The sequence below is a fragment of the Nipponia nippon genome, unplaced genomic scaffold (genome assembly GCF_047370975.1).
Source record: "Nipponia nippon isolate SJK-2023a ecotype South Korea unplaced genomic scaffold, ASM4737097v1 scaffold_4, whole genome shotgun sequence".
NCBI classification, from domain to species: Eukaryota; Metazoa; Chordata; class Aves; order Pelecaniformes; family Threskiornithidae; genus Nipponia; species Nipponia nippon.
This window is the reverse complement of record NW_028262358.1, coordinates 42,639,347-42,658,149: the sequence shown is the minus strand read 5'-3', so window position 1 is coordinate 42,658,149 and position 18,803 is coordinate 42,639,347. Positions and strand designations below refer to the sequence as shown.

The window sequence follows — 18,803 nt, the reverse complement described above, 5'->3', positions numbered from 1 at the left end:
AAAATATGCAATGTGTAGTGGTTGCTGTGTCTTACATTTTTGTTGTCTGTTTTTTCATCTCTCTGTAGTTCATGTGTGCTTTGCTTTGTCATTACAGTTAATACATATCATTTCCCCTCCCTCCCCTCTTCTGTTCTCTGCTCTCACCCAGCTGGAGCGTTTTCAGAGTTGTAGGCTAAGAAATGTTTTCCAGCTGCAGTTGTGACTGTTTTGTGTTATATATAATACCTGTTACTGTTTTGTTGGAAGATGGCCTCTTGAGAGTCTTTCAAGCCTTATTTTCTGTAATTATGCTACACAAAGTTCAAAAGGCAGGAAGGTTTGTAGTGAGACCGATAAGCAGGACAGTTAAAACAGTGAGAACACTGTAACACACCTTTCTGGTTACATATTTGTAGTTTATTCCCATCATCTTGTTGCTTTAGCGTTGTGTGTTGTTTCATGAGCTGGAAGGAGCATAATAATCTTCCTTTCAATAATAATTTTTCATTGATTACAGAGTTGTCCTCAGGAAGTAAAATTTCCTTTCCCATCCTGTTCTTCCCACTCCTGAATCATGTTTCTGCCATAGACAGATGTGTCCTTGGATTCATTGACATCTTAAGGGAGGAATGCCAGGAAGGGAAGATGTCCCCCATTGTAAAAGTCCTTTGTTTTATATTAGACTGGTAGACATTTGAAAAGAAATGTCACAGGCATAACACAGTTGTTCTCATGAGCCTTTTGCTGTGGCATTAATACATGAGAAATATCCCACTGTCGCTGAGTATCCCAAGTAAAAATTGCAGTTGTCTCAGCCACAGATCACCATTTGGTGATCTATATAGTATATATCTTTATATTAATAATTGATAATTAATGTATTATCAAATTTCTTACCTCGGTAGTCTTCAAAGGATCAGCAGCAGCCATGAGAACAGATGTGTCCTATAGTAAACAAGGCGAATATGGTGTTTGTGTTCCCCTCAGCTTTGTCATTAAACATTCACTTACATTTTGTTTATTTGCCATAAATCTGTTCCCAAGATGAACTGACCAACAGCACTGGAAAATATTGTCAAATGTCAGTGGTAGGAGTGTTCTCCTTCTCAGAGCCAAGGGTGAACTGCCGTGGCGTTCACTAGCTGATTGGCAAGATCTGCAGTGGGTAATTGCGGTTGCAAAGAGCAGTTATACATTGATGCTTCTCCTCTTGGAAGTTTTTTCCTTTGTCAACTCTTGGGGCAAGCAGAGAGTTTAGAAGTCAGTTATTCTTCTCTTGGGGTGGAGGCTGGTATAGAGACTTTGAGGCATTTGCCTGCGTAAGCCCCTCTAGTCAGCAATGTTTCATAGAAGTATTTTTTGCAGCATTTTGTTTCATGTTTTTGCTGCAGAACTATGGCTTTAGGCTGGGGGACCTGTTCTACTATGCTATTTCTTCCTACTCCTGGCATGTACCTAATCTGTTTCAGCTGTGGTATGTTTATGCTGTGAATCCTTCAGCTGCTCAAGATATGAGGAAACAGGAGCATACGAGGCTAAATCTGTATCACTACTAGAGTTCTCAGCTGGTGTTACAGACAGTTAGCTGCTTATAGCACCGGTGTCTAGTTAGAGATTTGCTGATCATCCTATCGCTGTAGCTAGTATATTAGGTGTAGAGATCCTAACCAAATAGATGTCATACCTGAACATTCCTGTTGGTTTACATTATTGTTAGGGAAACCTGCTCTGCAGATGCCGTGATCTTCTTCCTTTCGTGAACATTTGAGTAACAGAGAATTTAAACTGAAACAAGCATTTAAAAAAATGACAAAATCACAGGCTAAATCTTTCCTCCACTACAGTCCACCTTTGGTGTGAGAGCATTCATCTAAGGAGAATGTTCTCGCAATTATGCAGTTGCATGGGATTTGGCTGCAACTTTCTTAATCTCAGCATATTTCCCCAGTTGTTCACGGTGAAATTATTTCCTAAGAGACCTAAGTTGACATCTGAAACTCTCAGGGCTAGGATTTTTAGAAAACTCAACTTTTGGAGGTTCAATATGAAATTCATTACAACAGCTCTAAAAATGCTGTATTACATGGTTTCTGTTACGTATGTATGTTTAGAAATTAATCTCAAAGTGAAAATAAGGTTTGAAAATTAAAACCTAAATGTTTATGTTATTATAGTAAGGTATGAGATGAATTCTGTAAACTGCAAAGTAATCTGGCATTGTAGTTGTACTGCATAATGAACCTCATGGCATGCTGCAAAAATTCTGAAGGTACTAATATTTGCAGTGCTCGTTTGTCCTGAGTTTTCTTCTAGGAACTAGGCCACTTGAACTGCTTCTCCATGTGTTCTGGTAACATAACTTCCATGTTGCTTCCAAAACTGATTTTATAATTAAGGCTTTTTCTGGTTTTGAGGGAGTCAGTTATACAAGATGCTAATTATGCCGTGCTTTAGTTATCTCGAGAGGCACGGTAGGTTCAGCTTTTAGTATGTAAATGTGCTCTTGTGATTTTACCTGGGATGCTTGCTTGCCAGATTTTAAGCTTTCTATGGCTTGATTGGGGTGAGGATATTCACTGTTTTAATTTACAGTGGTAGATCTACAATAGGGAGAAATACTGGATTATATTAAACCTTTTAAATAAGAATACCTGGCTGTGTATATTCACCTAAAATAATTAATTAATTTTCTAAGGTAGAGTGTTTGTGAGGAAGAAACTTCACGCTCTGTCAATCACACCAAAATTATGTTCATCTTCAACACTGAAGTTGTTAGCTACATCTCTTGCAGGTGTTTTCTTGAATGTGTTGTGATAGAGATTTGATGCCTGTTGTGGTTTAACCCCAGCCGGCAACTAAGCATCACACAGCCGCTTGCTCGCTCTCCCCCAGGGTGGGATGGGGGAGAGAATCGGAAGGGTAAAAGTGAGAAAACTTGTGGGTTGAGATAAGAACAGTTTAATAATTGAAATAAAATAATAATAATGATGATGGTGATACTACTACTACTACTACTACTACTACTACTACTACTAAATTGTAATGAAAAGGAAAACAACAAGAGAGAGAGAGAGGAACAAAGCTCAGGAAAAACAAGTGACGCAACTGCTTACCACCTGCCGACCGATGCCTAGCCAGTCCCCAGGCAGTGGTCACTGCCCCCTGGCCAACTCCAACAGTTTATATACTGAGCATGACATCATATGGTATGGAATATCCCTTTGGCCAGTTTGGGTCAGCTCTCCTGGCTATACTCCCTCCCAGCTTCTTGTGCACCTTCTTGCTGGCAGAGTATGGGAAGCTGAAAAGTCCTTGACTTAGTATAAACACTACTTCGTAACAACGTCAGTGTGTTATCAACATTATTCTCATGCTAAATCCAAAACACAGCACTATACCAGCTACTAGGAAGAAAAGTAATTCTATCCCAGCTGAAACCAGGAAAATGCCATAAACTATTATCAATAAAATTCCTCTTTTCACTTTTTTCTTATCCTTGAACTAAAGATGTCATGAAAACAGAATAAAGGCATTAAATATATAAACAGAAATTGTGAGCTGATTGTACAAATTAGATTAGAAATTGATTCAGTTCCTGATCTTCACTGAAGCAAAAGAAAGAAAATGAAGGTTTATCCAAGTATAAATGTGCCTGAGAGTAGACCATGTTAGAAGTGAGATATCACAGGAGCTGAGTGAATAATGCAATGCAAATGCTTCAGCTGTCTCTTCAATGCATAAATTAAGATTAGATTAGTCTTTCACTCTGAAATATATTCCAGATGGGATTAACTAGTCTTCCTAGAATTTTAAAGGCATTAAAACATAGGTAATAAAAAATAGAATAGGGCAAGTTAGTAATCTAATATCCTCCAAGTGAAGATTTTTGGAACCAGATAATATGCTTTTGAGTATTTTTTTAAGGGCATGCATTTTATTCTAGTATTTTACATTATGACATTAGAGGAGTCAACATGTTGTCCTGAAAATATATGCTTCCTTTCATCTGTTAGTCATTAAGAAAGAATTTTCACTCATCCTTATCATAAACTCTGCATATCATACTGTTTGTGATATTTGTATTAAATTTGAACACTTCCTGGTTTACTGCCTTGAGCAGCTCCAATGAAACTCGAACAGGTCCAGTTGTCTTTAATGTAGACAGTCTAAAAGTGGATCAGTCCAAACAGACATTGTACATTCATATGCAGTTTTTTCTGAAATAGAGGGAATTTGCCCTTAGAACAAAATGTGTTTGATAATTAGCATTCAGATGCTGCAATAATTGAAGAAGTTGCTGTGGCAGCTGGGTCTTACTGATAACATACATTTGTTATTGAATGTTTACATCTTCAAAGTATTTTTACTTCTGTTATTGAAAAGGTTAAGACTAGAAAATGAACCCTCTATACTATTTTAAGACAAAATTAAGATTATGAATCTACCTACACAAATCTGAAAATGCCAGGGTTATAGTTACCACCCTTTTACATTATGTGGTATCATTTCATGACTACTATTTATATTGTTAAAAGTATATTTCAGTGCTACAATGAGAGGTGGTAATTTTAAATTACCAAGTTTTGAATGTAGTGATTTCCCTTCATTCCCAGATCACTGTGGCACACAGTAAAGTTGTTGATCTTGTTACAGATTACCCCTCTAGATGGAGGATCCTTTTATAACACTTTTCTTGCCTCCCTAGGTACTATTACCATGTTCAAGTGACACTTGCCTGTCCAGGTGGCAGGCTGGGTGGATTGTACTCCTGCTATGTTGCCACAGGGCATCTACTCCTTTAGCTTGCTCTTGCGACTCTTAGGTTTTTATCCTTTTTATCAATATTGTTACTGTCAATATTGGAAGCGTACATCTATTGCAGCCCAGATCATACCACTGCCAAATTCAGTTTTAATATGTTCTCTTATTTGTAGTTGAGATTTTCTGCTTATACCTTCAAGGGCTACAGAATCACTTTGGGAGTTCATGTCTAGTTCATTATATCATGGTTGTGACTTTTTTTTGGAGCCACTGAACAGAACAGGAAAATTGTTTACAATATCTGTACCGGGTCACCTGCATTTTCTGTTTACATATGTATGACTCCGTCTTCAAACATATTAAAACACACTTTGTGTGAAACCTTTTTACCAGATAAACCAAATTGTCACTGCATCTGTTGCTTTCATAGAATCACAGAATCGTTAAGGTTGGAAAAGACCCTTAAGATCATCAAGTCCAACTGTTAACCTATCACTGCCAAGTCCACCACTAAACCATGTCCCTACGCACCACATCTACCCGTCTTTTAAATACCTCCAGGGATGGAGACTCAACCACTTCCCTGGGCAGCCTGTTCCAATGCCTGACTGCCCTTTTGGTGAAGAAGTTTTTCCTAATATCCAACCTAAACTTCCCCTGGTGCAGCTTGAGGCCATTTCCTCTCATCCTCTCACTTGTTACTTGTTACCCCCACCTCACTACAGCCTCCCTTCAGGTAGTTGTAGAGAGCAATAAGGTCTCCCCTCAGCCTCCTCTTCTCCAGACTAAACAACCCCAGTTCCCTCAGCTGCTCCTTGGAAGACTTGTGCTCCAGACCCTTCACCAGCTTCGTTGCCCTCCTCTGGACACGCTCCAGCACCTCGATGTCTTTCTTGTAGTGAGGGGCCCAAAACTGAACCCAGTACTCGAGGTGCGGCCTCACCAGTGCTGAGTACAAGGGCACCATCACCTCCCTGGTCCTGCTGGCCACACTATTCCTGATACAAGCCAGGATGCCACTGGCCTTCTTGGCCACCTGAGCACACTGCTGGATCATGTTCAGGTGGCTGTCAACCAATGGCTTTCCACCATCACTACATTTCAGTCCTTGAGTAATCTGTACACTTTATTAGTGATGACAGCATATCTTCCTCCAGATCCCTGTAAATAGTATTGGGATAAAAGGCGATGGTGCTGTGGGTTGTCTGATATTAAAACAAGAGAACTGAATGAAGTCAGATGACTGCAGCCATGACCGAAGTCACTGGGGAATTCCAGTCCTCATTTTAATTCAGATTTTCTTGGGAAATAAAAAATAAAACTACCTTTCAAATAGCAAGTAAATTAAAAGTAACCGTTGTCTCTTCTGGCAGAGTAACTTGGTCTTAACAAGGATGGGAATCTAAAGAAAAAATTTAAAAATCTTTGTTGACATATGACTGTTCATATTCTTCATGTCTTTTTATCCCTCTGTAAGAAGTCTTCACAGCCCAATTTCTGTCCTTTATAATTTTTTGTTGGTTTTTCTTTATGAGGAGGTCTACAGTTTATTTGGTTGCGTTGGTCTTTTTACTTTTGTTTTTAATAGAGCTATACCTTGATCCAAATGCAAGTAAATATAATACAAGTTGGTCTGAAATTAACAATTTAAAAAAAAAATTGATGAACCGAAGGTATTTTAGTCTTTGCTGGTGCATAACAATGGAACATGTCCTAAGTCTATGAATGCATATCTTTGCATAGGTAGGTTATTTCTATAAGTTGTTAAAGGAGTTTGATATTCCTTTCCTCAATAAGATACTTGGGAAATTCTCCAGATGGGGTTTTCTGCTGAAAAGACAATAGATTAGACTTGGAACTCCTGGCCATTTATATTCCTCATAAATAATGGTTTTAATACCAGTCTGTAATTGTTTCATAGTTATTACTTATTTCATTGCGTTTCATTATTCACATGCATAAGCATGCATTTCATACTTAGCAGAAACAGATATATTGTGTCCAACAATTTTTTTATACTCATTATGTTGAATTCTGTTCAGAGTTTCTGGTTTCAGCTTTTCTTTTAATTTTTGCTTGGTTGTCTCTCAAATGTTTGCTCAATTAACTTTTAATTTTCGATTTTTGGTTTGTGATAGGCTTTATGATCTGTTATAATGTTCCAGACTATATTGTATTGTTACCTAGGAATTATTTTAAAAAAGGAAAGGGGATGTGTAAACATTCCCCCAATAAATCAAAATACATATTATTTTTCCTTAAATTTGCGTTTTTAATTTTTTTCATTGCTTACAAATTGAAAAGCTTGTTTTTATTGTTTTCAAATTCAGAAAACCTCAGATGCATACTGAGGACAGTTACGTGGATGAACCACAATCTTTAAATTCTTAAATATTAGCTGTCATTTATTTATGATACACATTTTTTTTCAGTGATTTATTCAAAACCAGTGGAAATCTAACAGAAAAGCACTTGCTCTCCTGTGTAAGCTTTAGATCCAATCTGGAACGTTAAGGTGAGAGGGAGACAGCTAATCAGCATAAAGACTGTTTCAAATCTAATATTTCTGTGTCATAGAATCATAGAATCATTTAGGTTGGAAAAGACCTTTAAGATCATCGAGTCCAACTGTAAACCTAACACTGCCAAGTCGACCACTAAACCATGTCCCTAAGCACCACATCTGTGCATCTTTTAAATACCTCCAGGGATGGAGACTCAACCACTTCCCTGGGCAGCCTGTTCCAATGAAATCTCAGTTCAGTTAGTAGCTTTTTGGAAGTTTTTTTCTTAGCTGACCCTAGTCTTACTCAGCTGTAGTGGCTGATGATCTCTTCCTCACTAGGATCAAAGAAAGACCAGAGTACTCTTACTGAGACAGCATTTTTGTTGATCTTTTTTTTTTTTTTCCCCCACACCAAAGGGAGTTTACCTTGCTACATTTTTCTTTCAGAGGAAGAAAAGAACAGAAGACTCATGCTATGGATCGTGCTTTGCAAGGGTTAAGCTGAGTGTTTGGAGCCATGGCTTGAATGCAGGGATGAAGACAGAATGATGAGAGATATATAGGGCAAATAGGAATTGCGTATCTCTAGGTTTAAGACTGCTTCTCAGCTTTCCCTTAGTGCTCTGACTTTTCTCATTGTGGCAACAACTGTAGCAACTGATAATGATGAACCACAGGCATAATATTTGTCTTTGCCAAATGTGGAAGATCCCAAAGCAAGCGATGACTTGATCCAGTACACATGGGAGCCTGTTTTACTGCCCCGTTGGAGGGAACCATTTTAAGGCTAATGATTCTTGATGGCAGTGACTGCTGCCTTATTGGTGTTGGAATTGCATTTTATTGAGGGGCCACTGGAGATTTAGTGGCTCTTTACTTCCTTGCACATCTTAGTTTCATGCTAGTTTCTACTTGTTCGCTCTTTTAAGAACATCACTGTGGCTCTCAGTATAGCTGTTACATACACAAAGAAGACTATGAACAGTGGGGGTGTAGACTGGGAATTTACCTCTGCTCTCTAATTCAGAGGTATATGATTCTGTTAGTGGTTCATATGGTTTCCTAAGGGAAGAAATGGAAAACTGTAAATATGGAGGGCATATTTTATGTATATAATACGTATGTAGTGTGAAGTCTTCACCTTTTGAAGCCACTGAAAATCAGTATTTTACCCAGTTTGTTTGAATTTGTGAGTGTTGATCATTGCATTTATTACTTAAAATTTCAAATTAATTTACAGAGTTTTTTGTGTCCTTTCTGATTTTTTACTACATTCACTTATTTTAGGAAATCTGGAAATACATCAATCCTGTTTTGGTTTTGTTCATCATATACAACGATTTTTGAAGCTATTCCATGATGCTGAGCAATGTATTAGGAAGTATTATATGCAGTTATGATTTTATATGCACTTTGAATAAACAATTTTTCTCTTTTTTCACAGGAATTCTAGAGGTTTTACACTGTGTGCTGGTAGAAAGCCCGGAAGCTCTAAACATTATTAAGGAAGGACATATTAAATCTATCATCTGTCTTTTGGACAAACATGGAAGAAACCATAAGGTAGGCAAAGAAGAGACAAGTATATTTAGGTGAACATTTGTGAACAAAGCAAGCATGTTGTTCTGTGTAGAAGTTAGATTTCAAATACTTTAATACTGTATTCATAATTAGGAATGAAGCTTTTCCTAAAAGGCATATGAGCAGTTTGAAGAAGCAAGGGAAACGTTATCTTCTTTTTGATGAAAACATTGATACACACTAAATATCAAGGGAAGCAGGAAGAATATATCTTAATATTGTTAGGAGAATTTCAGAATTGTTGTAAAATAAAACTACTATGTTGGATGAATTACATACCCTTATATGTCTTCCAGTAACAAGGTATATAGCATTATATCGCCTGAAGTAACTCACAGTGATTATGAACTCTTTAGCATGAAAAAATATTTAAGATGAAAAGAATTATTTTTTTTTTCAGGTTTTGGATGTTTTGTGTTCTCTCTGTGTTTGTCATGGAGTAGCTGTGCGGTCTAATCAACATCTAATCTGTGATAATCTCCTGCCAGGAAGAGATCTGCTCTTACAGACACGGCTTGTCAACCATGTGAGCAGGTAAAAAGAAAAAGAAAAAAATCTGTATCTATGAACAAAGCAGAATAAAACTTGTGGTTAAAAGAAACAGTCACTACAGAAAACCTGTTTTACTTCCAAAAATTTTGTTAAGATATTTTATTCTTACTAGGATTTTAAATACTCTTTGCAATATTGATTAGAATCAAAACATGGGTCAGAGAAAGCTGCTGCGAGCTACAGCTGCTCTAAACTGCTTTAAGTCTGTGAAACTGTAGAGTCTCTTCTAAAGATTCTTGTCTAGATCTAGCTGTGCTTTCAAAGTATTGTCAGCCAGTGTCCTCTGATTGCCTTTGTTTGTGATCTTGGGAGGATTTCCTAATCACCTTTGGTCAAAATCAAGACCTTAGTGCCAAACACCTTCACCAGTTTCTTAAAATAATATTGTTGATTTTGCCTCGGATATTTAGGGAGTGCCCTCACCCTTCCTTCCACTGGCAGAGTTGTAGAAGTGACTTGCCAGCAGACATTAATAACAAGATGAAGCTAGTAACATCTTAAACTGGCAAAGTAACATTTACAAAGTAAATGTTCATCCAGAGTTTCGATTTATGCTGAGGCAGAAGAATCTGGCTTTAAGTGAAGATCCATGGGATCTTCCTCTGTCTCAAACTTATGTCTATTTTAAAAAGTCTCAATCATTAAGTGAGAGTGAAAGTTGAAATGGAGAAATAGTACTTATAATTCAGAGTTCATAGGATTCATTAGATGCTGAAAAACATAAAAACATAAAAATTCCACAACTGTATATTATAAGGAGGCCTTTTCAAGTAAAAATAAATTCAAGTCTAAAGGTGAAACGAACTTGACAATTCTGTAGCTAATACATTCACTTATATTTTTCATAACCACATGTGACTTGACTTGCCCCAACACATCCAATAACACGCCAACATATATAACACATGGAAAGATTGTGTAATGGGAATCATTCCACGTCAGCAATAAATTTGAATGATTGATAAGCTAAAATCACTATTGAAAACTTCTGTTGTTAATGCATGAAAAGAAATTTTAAATGTATGGGTACTGACTGAGCTTCTGAGCTGACTTTGGATCTCATACAGGGAAGGTAGAGCTGTCTTTCCCAAATATGGCTGTAGACAAAGTAAATGTAGTTAGTACATATTTTTGCTCTGCATTAGAATGTTGTGAATGAGAATATTCATATTCTTGCAGTTATAAGGAAAAAAAAATTTTTTTCAAAAGTCAGAAAGACCAATGAAACATTTAGTGATAGACTGAGACTTGCATACCTTGCACCAAAAATAATTGGCAAAGGCACTTTCTAGGATATTGCTGTTGAACATACTTTTCCGGGGGACTGGAAAATTCTATTCACAAACCTCTATTTAAAAAGAGTAAGTTGGATGATTAGGTTGATTAAATTGTGGAGTCTGGAGAAAGGCATACTAAAGCTGATACTGTGTTCAGGCAGAAAAGACTAAATTGGTAATCTTACCAATAACTTACAAATTATTTGACTTTTCTGGAATATAGCTTTTGTCAAACAGGTTTTGTTTATGTTTTTAAGCAGATTAAGGAGATGACTTGTAACAAAGTGAAGAGTACCTATACTTAAAACTTTTGGCAAAAGAAACTGCATATAATTCTAGAAGCGTATTAGTCTTATGTGATAAAACAGATTATTTTATAAGCAATCGGATCAGTAAAGTCTCTTTTTACAATGACTTGTATTTAACAGTCCGTATCAACCCTTCTTCCTCCCCCTGCATTCCCTACACCAGAAGGCATACTGTGAGCTGGGGCTGGCTTAGAGCTGTATTTTTGTTAATTAGGCAGCTCATATGTAGAAAGAAAATATTTATAGAAGTTATAACCCAATCCAGCGGAGGCATGTGGAAACTAGATAGAAGTCTAGAAGATTAGCCTAGAAGTCTAGAAGATTAACCTAGAAGTCTAAAAAGATTTTTCTCAATACGGGTAACCAACCATTGAGGAAATATACCTAGAATTGATTTTGGATACTTCTGTACTCTACAGCTTTAACTCAAGTTTGGATGGCTTTCTTAATACAAAGCTGACACTGTAATGATTGTCTGGAGACAGATTTTTTGGGATGAGAGTCCAGATTCAGTATTATCCCAAAAATCAGATTAGAAAAGCGTAGTTTTCTTTCCTTTTTTTCCCTCATGACCTTTAGATGTATGACTCTACCTACTGCTATTTAACTAGATATTGAATAGGCACAGTAATAGTTTTACCTTTCAAGTATACTTGTGAAGTACTTTAAAATCATAGAATAGAATCATAGAATCATTTAGTTTGGAAAAGACCTTTAAGATTATCACGTCCAACCGTTAACCTAACTCTGCCAACTCCATCACTGAACCATGTCCCTAGCAACGGAGTACTAGTAGGAACATAAAATTGATATTAAGGATTGGCACAACCACTGCAAATTACTGAGCTACACAAAACTTGGAATAAAGAAGGAAGAGGTAGAAGAGAATTTTGAAATAGATTGACACTTTACTTTTGTATCTTTGTAAATGTTATTCTCTTGAATGGATTATCAGCATTATAGGATGCAGTTTGCTATATAAAATTAAACCTGCAGTGTGTGCTTACTACCTTTTTATTGGTAACTGGTGAATAGCTGTCATTTTTCTAGGATTTAACATCTATTAAGTGTTCAAACACATAAAATATTATTATTGCTATCTGAGTGAGGATACTGTTTCAGTTACTGAAACACTTTTTTACTTTAACTGTGTAGAGCACTTTTCACTAGAATAAATAAATAAATAAATAACTTCTATTGTTTTAATCACACAAAACAACAAAGAAATTTGAGTTTAATGAAAAGTCTGCAGTAGTTCTTCATGCTCTTGAGTTAAGTTTTTAATAACCACTTTTATTCTTTCTGGTTTAGCATGCGACCCAACATCTTCTTGGGGATTAGTGAAGGCTCTGCCCAATACAGAAAGTGGTACTATGAACTTATGGTGGACCATCTAGAGCCCTTCGTGACCGCAGAATCAACTCATCTACGAGTGGGCTGGGCTTCAACAGAGGGCTACTCACCGTATCCAGGAGGAGGAGCAGAATGGGGAGGAAATGGTGTTGGTGATGATTTGTATTCCTATGGCTTTGATGGTCTCCATCTGTGGTCAGGTATTCTCCGTTTTTTGTTTGCTTGGGGTTTTCCTTGTTGGTTTTTTTGGTTTGTTTGGTTTGTTTGTTTTTGGTTTTGTTTTTTTTTAAATACTAGAACATGGTTTGCAGTTCCAGTGGATTTGTTTTCAACAGCAGCAAAGTGAATCAGATGTTTCAGTTGATACTAGGAATATACAGAAACAGTACCCTATATCAGAATATGTTTTAAGTTGACATTGTGTATTGAAAGTAATCCAGATAGAATAATAATTTATGTTTCAGCCTGGGAATTATTTTTGCATTTTTTTTCATAGTAACTATAAAGATTTTATTTAAAACTTCGAAGGTGCAAAAAATGAAGTCCAACAAACAGTCTGAATTTGTAATTCCTGAATTCCTGTGTGATAGGGTAAGAACAGCCTGAGAGATTTAATTCACAGGACACTCTTTTTTTGTTTCTTTTTTTTTTTTTAACAGATTTTTAATATGGATTTTTAGTTTAGAAGTTTAGAAATACTTTAGAGGTGAAGATTTTTAAGTATGCTTTTTCCCATACATTTTAAAACCAGATATTTTTCTGTAGTGATGATTTATTTACATACATTGTGACTGACTGTTATTGCAAGACTTGCAGAATCACATTCCTAGCTTGCATATGGTGTGTTTGGTCAGGTATTCATCTTTAAAATGTTATTGGCCCAGCTTGGATCTATTCGTTAATAGTAATTTCTGTATGCAAATTCTAGCGTTAAAGGAAGCTGAACTGACTATCTAAAGTACTTGTATTTACTGTTGATTCTGCAAATATCTTGTTCTCTCTTCAAACTGGGTTAACTCAGCAAAATCAGAATAATAATAAAGAAAGCTTGTTCTCTTTTTCTTAATCTTTGTCACATAAATTAACTTTGTGAAAAGATTCCCAGATATCATTTGTAATGTGTAGTCCTACACACGGACAGTCCTAAACTTCTTGAAAAAAGTTTCTATTGTGGTTTCACCTTGTTGAGGAAAAATTTTTTCCTTTGATTTTGAGAGATTATTGGGCAGTGATGAACTGTAGAACTGACTGGAAACTGGGTTAGTCTCATTGGATTGGCAATTCTTGCCACTGCGAAGATATGAACCAGTTTTCTAAAGCTCCTTATCAGACAAGAGAGACATTTTAATGAGTCAGCTGTATGTGTCATTCAAGGTCTTTGAAGTTTTGAAGCATTGTGGCTTGGTACTTGGAAAAGAATACAGCTTTACATTTCAAAAGACTTCTCCAATCAAAACAGCAATGGATTGTATTAAGTAATAACATAACGACTGGAGTGGCATCTTAGGATAGTACCTGCCACTTTGCCTCTCATGTATAGTGAGAATTACTTTGGAACAATGATGCATAATTAATGGTGTCATTAAAGCTGTGTCATTACTGAATTTGTTAAATAAAGTATTATTACAGAAGAACCAGAAAATAATGAGCCAACCAAAATAATTTTTGTAGTTAGGGTCCCTTTTAGGGAGGAAACAAAAGATTACTGAAAAATAAAATTATTTTTTCTACCCACCAGAAACTTTTTAATCAGAAATGTCACAAAAGAATAAATGAACGTGAAATGTTTGTGGTTCTCAAGTCAATAATCCAGCCCAGTTAAAAAAGTCAGACCACCTTTGTATATGCAATTTTTGTATATCAGTCTCTCTTGTGGATGTGGCTGGTAGATTTGAAAAGATTTCTGTCTTCATTGACATTGTCACGTAACACATACCTCTGAAACTTGGAAGGACTTTAAGTAGTCGAATGTTGAAAATCATGGCCTTTCTTCCTCTTCCACAATCCCAGGCTGCCTCTTGGTAAGTCTCTGCAATGACATTTTGAAATAATCTTCTCAGCATGAAGCATTTACTGCATTAATGGATAGCAACAATAATTGCTACCCCTGAGTCTCTGTTCTGGACCAAGCCTTTACCAGAATCACATTTAATTTACATTTGTTTCTTCAGTCCTGCAATTACTTATCTAATATGGAGAAATGGAACTCATAGATTTTTAAAGCCTAATGTCAGAAAAGTCACTTCAGATCACTTGGTCTGAGTGTGTTCATCAAAGACCAGTACATATTTCTGTTAACAGTCAGCCTTGCATTGATCCCAATAAACCTATATTTGGCTAAATTTTAACATCTAAAAAGGCATCTAGTCTCACGTAGTATGCCTTAAGGAGATCAAGCATCCACTCTTCATTGGTAGCTCTTCTAGAGTTTAGTTATCCCTGCCATTAAATAATTGTCCCTTTCTGTGATTTATTTGAAACTAACTCTCAGCTGTTGTGATGTTTTTCTCTGCTGTGCTCTGTGAGTTTTGGGATGTAGAGCTGGCAGAAGGTAGTTTCCTTCCAGGCCATTCCATACACTGTGACTACTACTCTGTTTCTCAGCAGTGTTTCCTATAGATTTCTTGATTTGTGAGGGGCCCTTAGGATTGCTCCATGTCATTCCCCTGTCTTTGCTCATGGAACTGACTATTCTTACAGCAACTGAGCTAAGGACATCCTGTCTTGAGAGGGTGTCGGGGAGCAGCGAGAGGAGCATCTGAAAACTTCCACCCCCCCACTGCTGACTGCCCTATCAAGAGGGGCAGATTGCACAAGAGCATCTGTCCTACAGTCTGCAGATTACGTGGCAGTATCAGGAAGTCATTTTCCATACGTAGAGTATCGGAAGCATTGTTTTCTGTTTTTCCTTGGGGGGTGGTGGTGGTGTGTGCATGAAAATTTATCTGCAGAAGAATTACTGAGATTTTCTTTTATTATTTTTGCTGCTGTTAAGAACATACGACATCTTCATCTTCTTGGAAATATAGTGCTTTTAGTTAAGTCCTTCATGTTTACAGAAGTTGGACAGCATAGTTAAAAAGTTAGTGCTCTGTTCTTAATATGCATTAGGGTTTATCTCTTGCAGACATTGCAGATCTAATTTTTGGAAAACGTGTCTAGACATATTTTCATACAACTGCCATGCTTTTCCGTAAGTTTTCTGTTGTAGATGGCAGTAAATTTCAGAAACAGTCATTTCCTATTTCTGTATTCTATAGGTTATTTCTCTAGGGAAGCAGGTGTGCTTGTGTAAATGTAATTTGATGAAGAATGATCCTTTAGAATTCATACAAAACTTATTAAAGAAAAAAACATATATTACTGAATATATATGCCTCAAAATTGCTGGTGTATTTGTATATGCCAGAAAAATGCTGGCTTGTGGTTTGATTATGAAACCCAGTAGTATCACCTTATACAAGTTTGCAAGGGCACCATGATGTGGCCCTTATAACAGGAAGTACCTTACTTTTTGTAAATAATTTAAAAGTATGATACTTGTCCTTATCTTGAATAATGAAGCATTCTTTAGTAAAGTATACTAGGTTTCATATTAGATATTAATGGTTGTTTTTCAATTTGCACTTCTACTACTGTGAGGAATAAAATTTAGTTTTCTTCATTTTGACTGTTTATATGGGTATCAGTAATTACTTTCACTTAGATTAAATGTAATTTAATTGTATTATTTATGATAAAAATAGCTTTATAGATACAATTGTATGCTTCTATTCATATATTGCAAGCTTAAAATCAGGTCTTGGATGACCTGATTATAGGTTAGATATTTGTGTATTAATGTGTTTGTGCTCTATTGCTATGTTTTCTTTCTCTTTTTTTAGGCTGCTGTGAAAACCTGCACAATTTTCAGAAGTTTTGTTAAATGTGTCTCCTTTACTTGTATAGGTTGTGTAGCACGAACAGTAAATTCTCCCAACCAACATCTCTTAAGAACCGATGATGTTATTAGCTGCTGTTTGGACCTGAGTGCCCCCAGCATCTCCTTCCGGATAAATGGTCAGCCAGTTCAAGGAATGTTTGAGAATTTCAACATAGATGGCCTCTTCTTCCCAGTTGTCAGCTTCTCTGCAGGAATAAAGTTAGCATCCCGTGTAGTTTGGTTTTGGTTTTGGTTTTTTTGGTTTTTTTTCGGGTTTTTTTCCCAGTCTGTTTTTGTTTGTTTTTTGGGGTTTTTTTGTTTGTTTATTTGGGTTTTTTTGGTTTTTTTGGGGGTTTTTTTTTTGTTTTTTTCCTGTGTTTGTGAATATGCTGAATATTTCCCTGGCTGTCTTTGCTCTCATTTCCCTTTCTGCTGACATCTGCTTCTTTGGCACAGTTCCAGTTCTTGGATAGTGAAAGCTACAAAGGAGTCCTGAAGAGATAGTGCACCTGTTGTTTGTCAGCACACCAGTGTATTCAGGTGGTTTGCAGATAGACCTTAGAAACAGCTTCTTCATCGTTTCTTAGCTGACACATTGCTACACATTCACTCCAGGACAGCATTTTACCTACATCAGTCTTTGATACTAAAAATATATTTGCACTAACTCACTTGTTATGAGGTAGCAACTATTATTTGAAGATGCATTATCTACACTTACCTTAAGAAATGGTGGTGGTACACTTTCTTTTCAGCAGGATGAGTTAATATGAATTCAGTTGATCTGTATTCTGGTTGCTGTACTGGTTTTCTATAAAATTTCAAGTCACACTTGAGGTGCCAGACTTCTGCTTCCATGTATTGAATAGTTTGAGACTATAATATTAAAAAGGATTGTGTGATGTTCCAGCAGGGAGAATAACTTTAGCAGGACGGGCAAAGGTAAAGGCTGAAAGCTGATTTCTGTTGGAGACAGAGCAATGCTCTGTGAGGGATCATTCAAAGACTGTGGTGAATACTACAGAAGCTAAGAGCTATCATACAGTGGGCATACCAGCCTCTCATTCCAGATGCAAAATGCAGTTCTTTAGACTTTGCCTTGGGTAATAAGGGAGATATAATGTGGTAAAACTGTAGACTTGCATGCTATCAAGTGCAAAACTATAAACCTGCATGCTTTATCTCCATCATGAGAGAAATACTTGGCAGATATTTGCGTGCTGAGTGTGTTTTTGGAGAGTCTTCTGGTGTAGCATTGACAAAAATCTTGTAAAATACTCAGTAAATAGAAAAGAGACAAAATGATTCTGTTGTAAGGCTAGTTTTTTGGGTGTTTTTTGATTCGTTCTGGATGGCAATGTTCTGGGAAGATTTTTCAGTATTATGTCATTGCTACTTTATGATCACCTCATTCACTGAATTTTTCAGTAACAAAAAACCATGACAAATTCACCAGTCTGTAATAAATAAAAGAATGCTTTCCCCTAGGTTTCTACTAACATGACACGTATATGTTTTAGGGAAGAAAATATGGGAGGTTTTTTTTACTCTGTCCTAAGGATTTAATGTTCTGTGAGAGAAAAGAACTAACTGTATTCCATGGAGTTTTCAGGCTCATTTCTCAAATGAGAGAGAATGGAGAACTCCTCAGTGGAGAGAGTTCAGACATGGTTGATTGATTAGTCTGGGTTATAATCTCTGCCTTCTGAGACTCAAAAGGCTGCTGCTTACTTCATAGGTGTGCTAAGTAAACTGATTATTCTATCTCTCTCTCCATGTCTTCTGTTTTAGAACATGATTTAGGATACTTTTATGGAAGTGGAAGTTAACTAAAAGAAAGAATTGTTTACTTTTCCTCATATTTTTTGCACCTCCTACTTTATAAACTCCAATATTAGTTAGAGAAAGTTGAACTGTAAACAATGAAAATAAGCTGCAACATTGATTTCTTTTTTATTTCCTTTTTTTAAAAATGGCATTCAATAGTTGCTAGGCTTGCAAATTGATTAGGTTTGACACCAGAGGTGTCTCAGTTATCTAAAGTAACTCTGATGTTTACAGGGTACGTTTCTTGCTTGGAGGTCGCCATGGGGAGTTCAAGTTCCTTCCCCCACCTGGATATGCCCCTTGCTTTGAAGCTGTCCTACCGAAAGAGAAGCTTAAAGTGGAGCATAGCCGAGAGTACAAGCAGGATCGTAGCTATACAAGAGACCTACTGGGTCCCACTATCTCTCTGTCACAAGCAGCTTTCACTCCAGTTCCTGTAGATACTAGTCAGGTATGGAAACTGAAAGATTGCATTTTCATTTTTAAACACACATATTATAGGCCTATGTTATTTCACATTTGATTGAATTTGTAGCTTGTCTCAAACCTGTTTTTTCCTGGGATTTGGTTGGTACATTCCATTGTGAGAAGCTGAAAAATGGTGCGTAAAGTCCTGATAGTGCTCACTAGAAATTTCGTATATTTCAGTTCAGAAACACTATAATAAAGAATGTTTTACCCTTTACATAAGAGTAGGCAAAAAAAGAATATTTGAACTTCCTGTTCTGTTACTA

At 36.5% G+C, this 18,803-nt stretch overlaps 1 protein-coding gene across 8 annotated transcripts in view; it reads left to right on the top strand.

Annotated features, from left to right (window-relative positions):
- The window catches only part of RYR2 (ryanodine receptor 2), a 434,903-nt gene that overhangs the window by 224,124 nt on the left and 191,976 nt on the right, over nt 1-18,803 (top strand). For all 8 annotated transcript variants that reach the window (XM_087777049.1, XM_087777051.1, XM_087777048.1 and 5 more), the window contains 5 exons: nt 8,694-8,812; nt 9,231-9,364; nt 12,279-12,520; nt 16,269-16,461; nt 18,304-18,520. In XM_087777049.1, the coding sequence (XP_087633175.1) occupies nt 8,694-8,812; nt 9,231-9,364; nt 12,279-12,520; nt 16,269-16,461; nt 18,304-18,520 (905 nt within the window). The remainder of the gene's footprint in view (nt 1-8,693; nt 8,813-9,230; nt 9,365-12,278; nt 12,521-16,268; nt 16,462-18,303; nt 18,521-18,803) is intronic.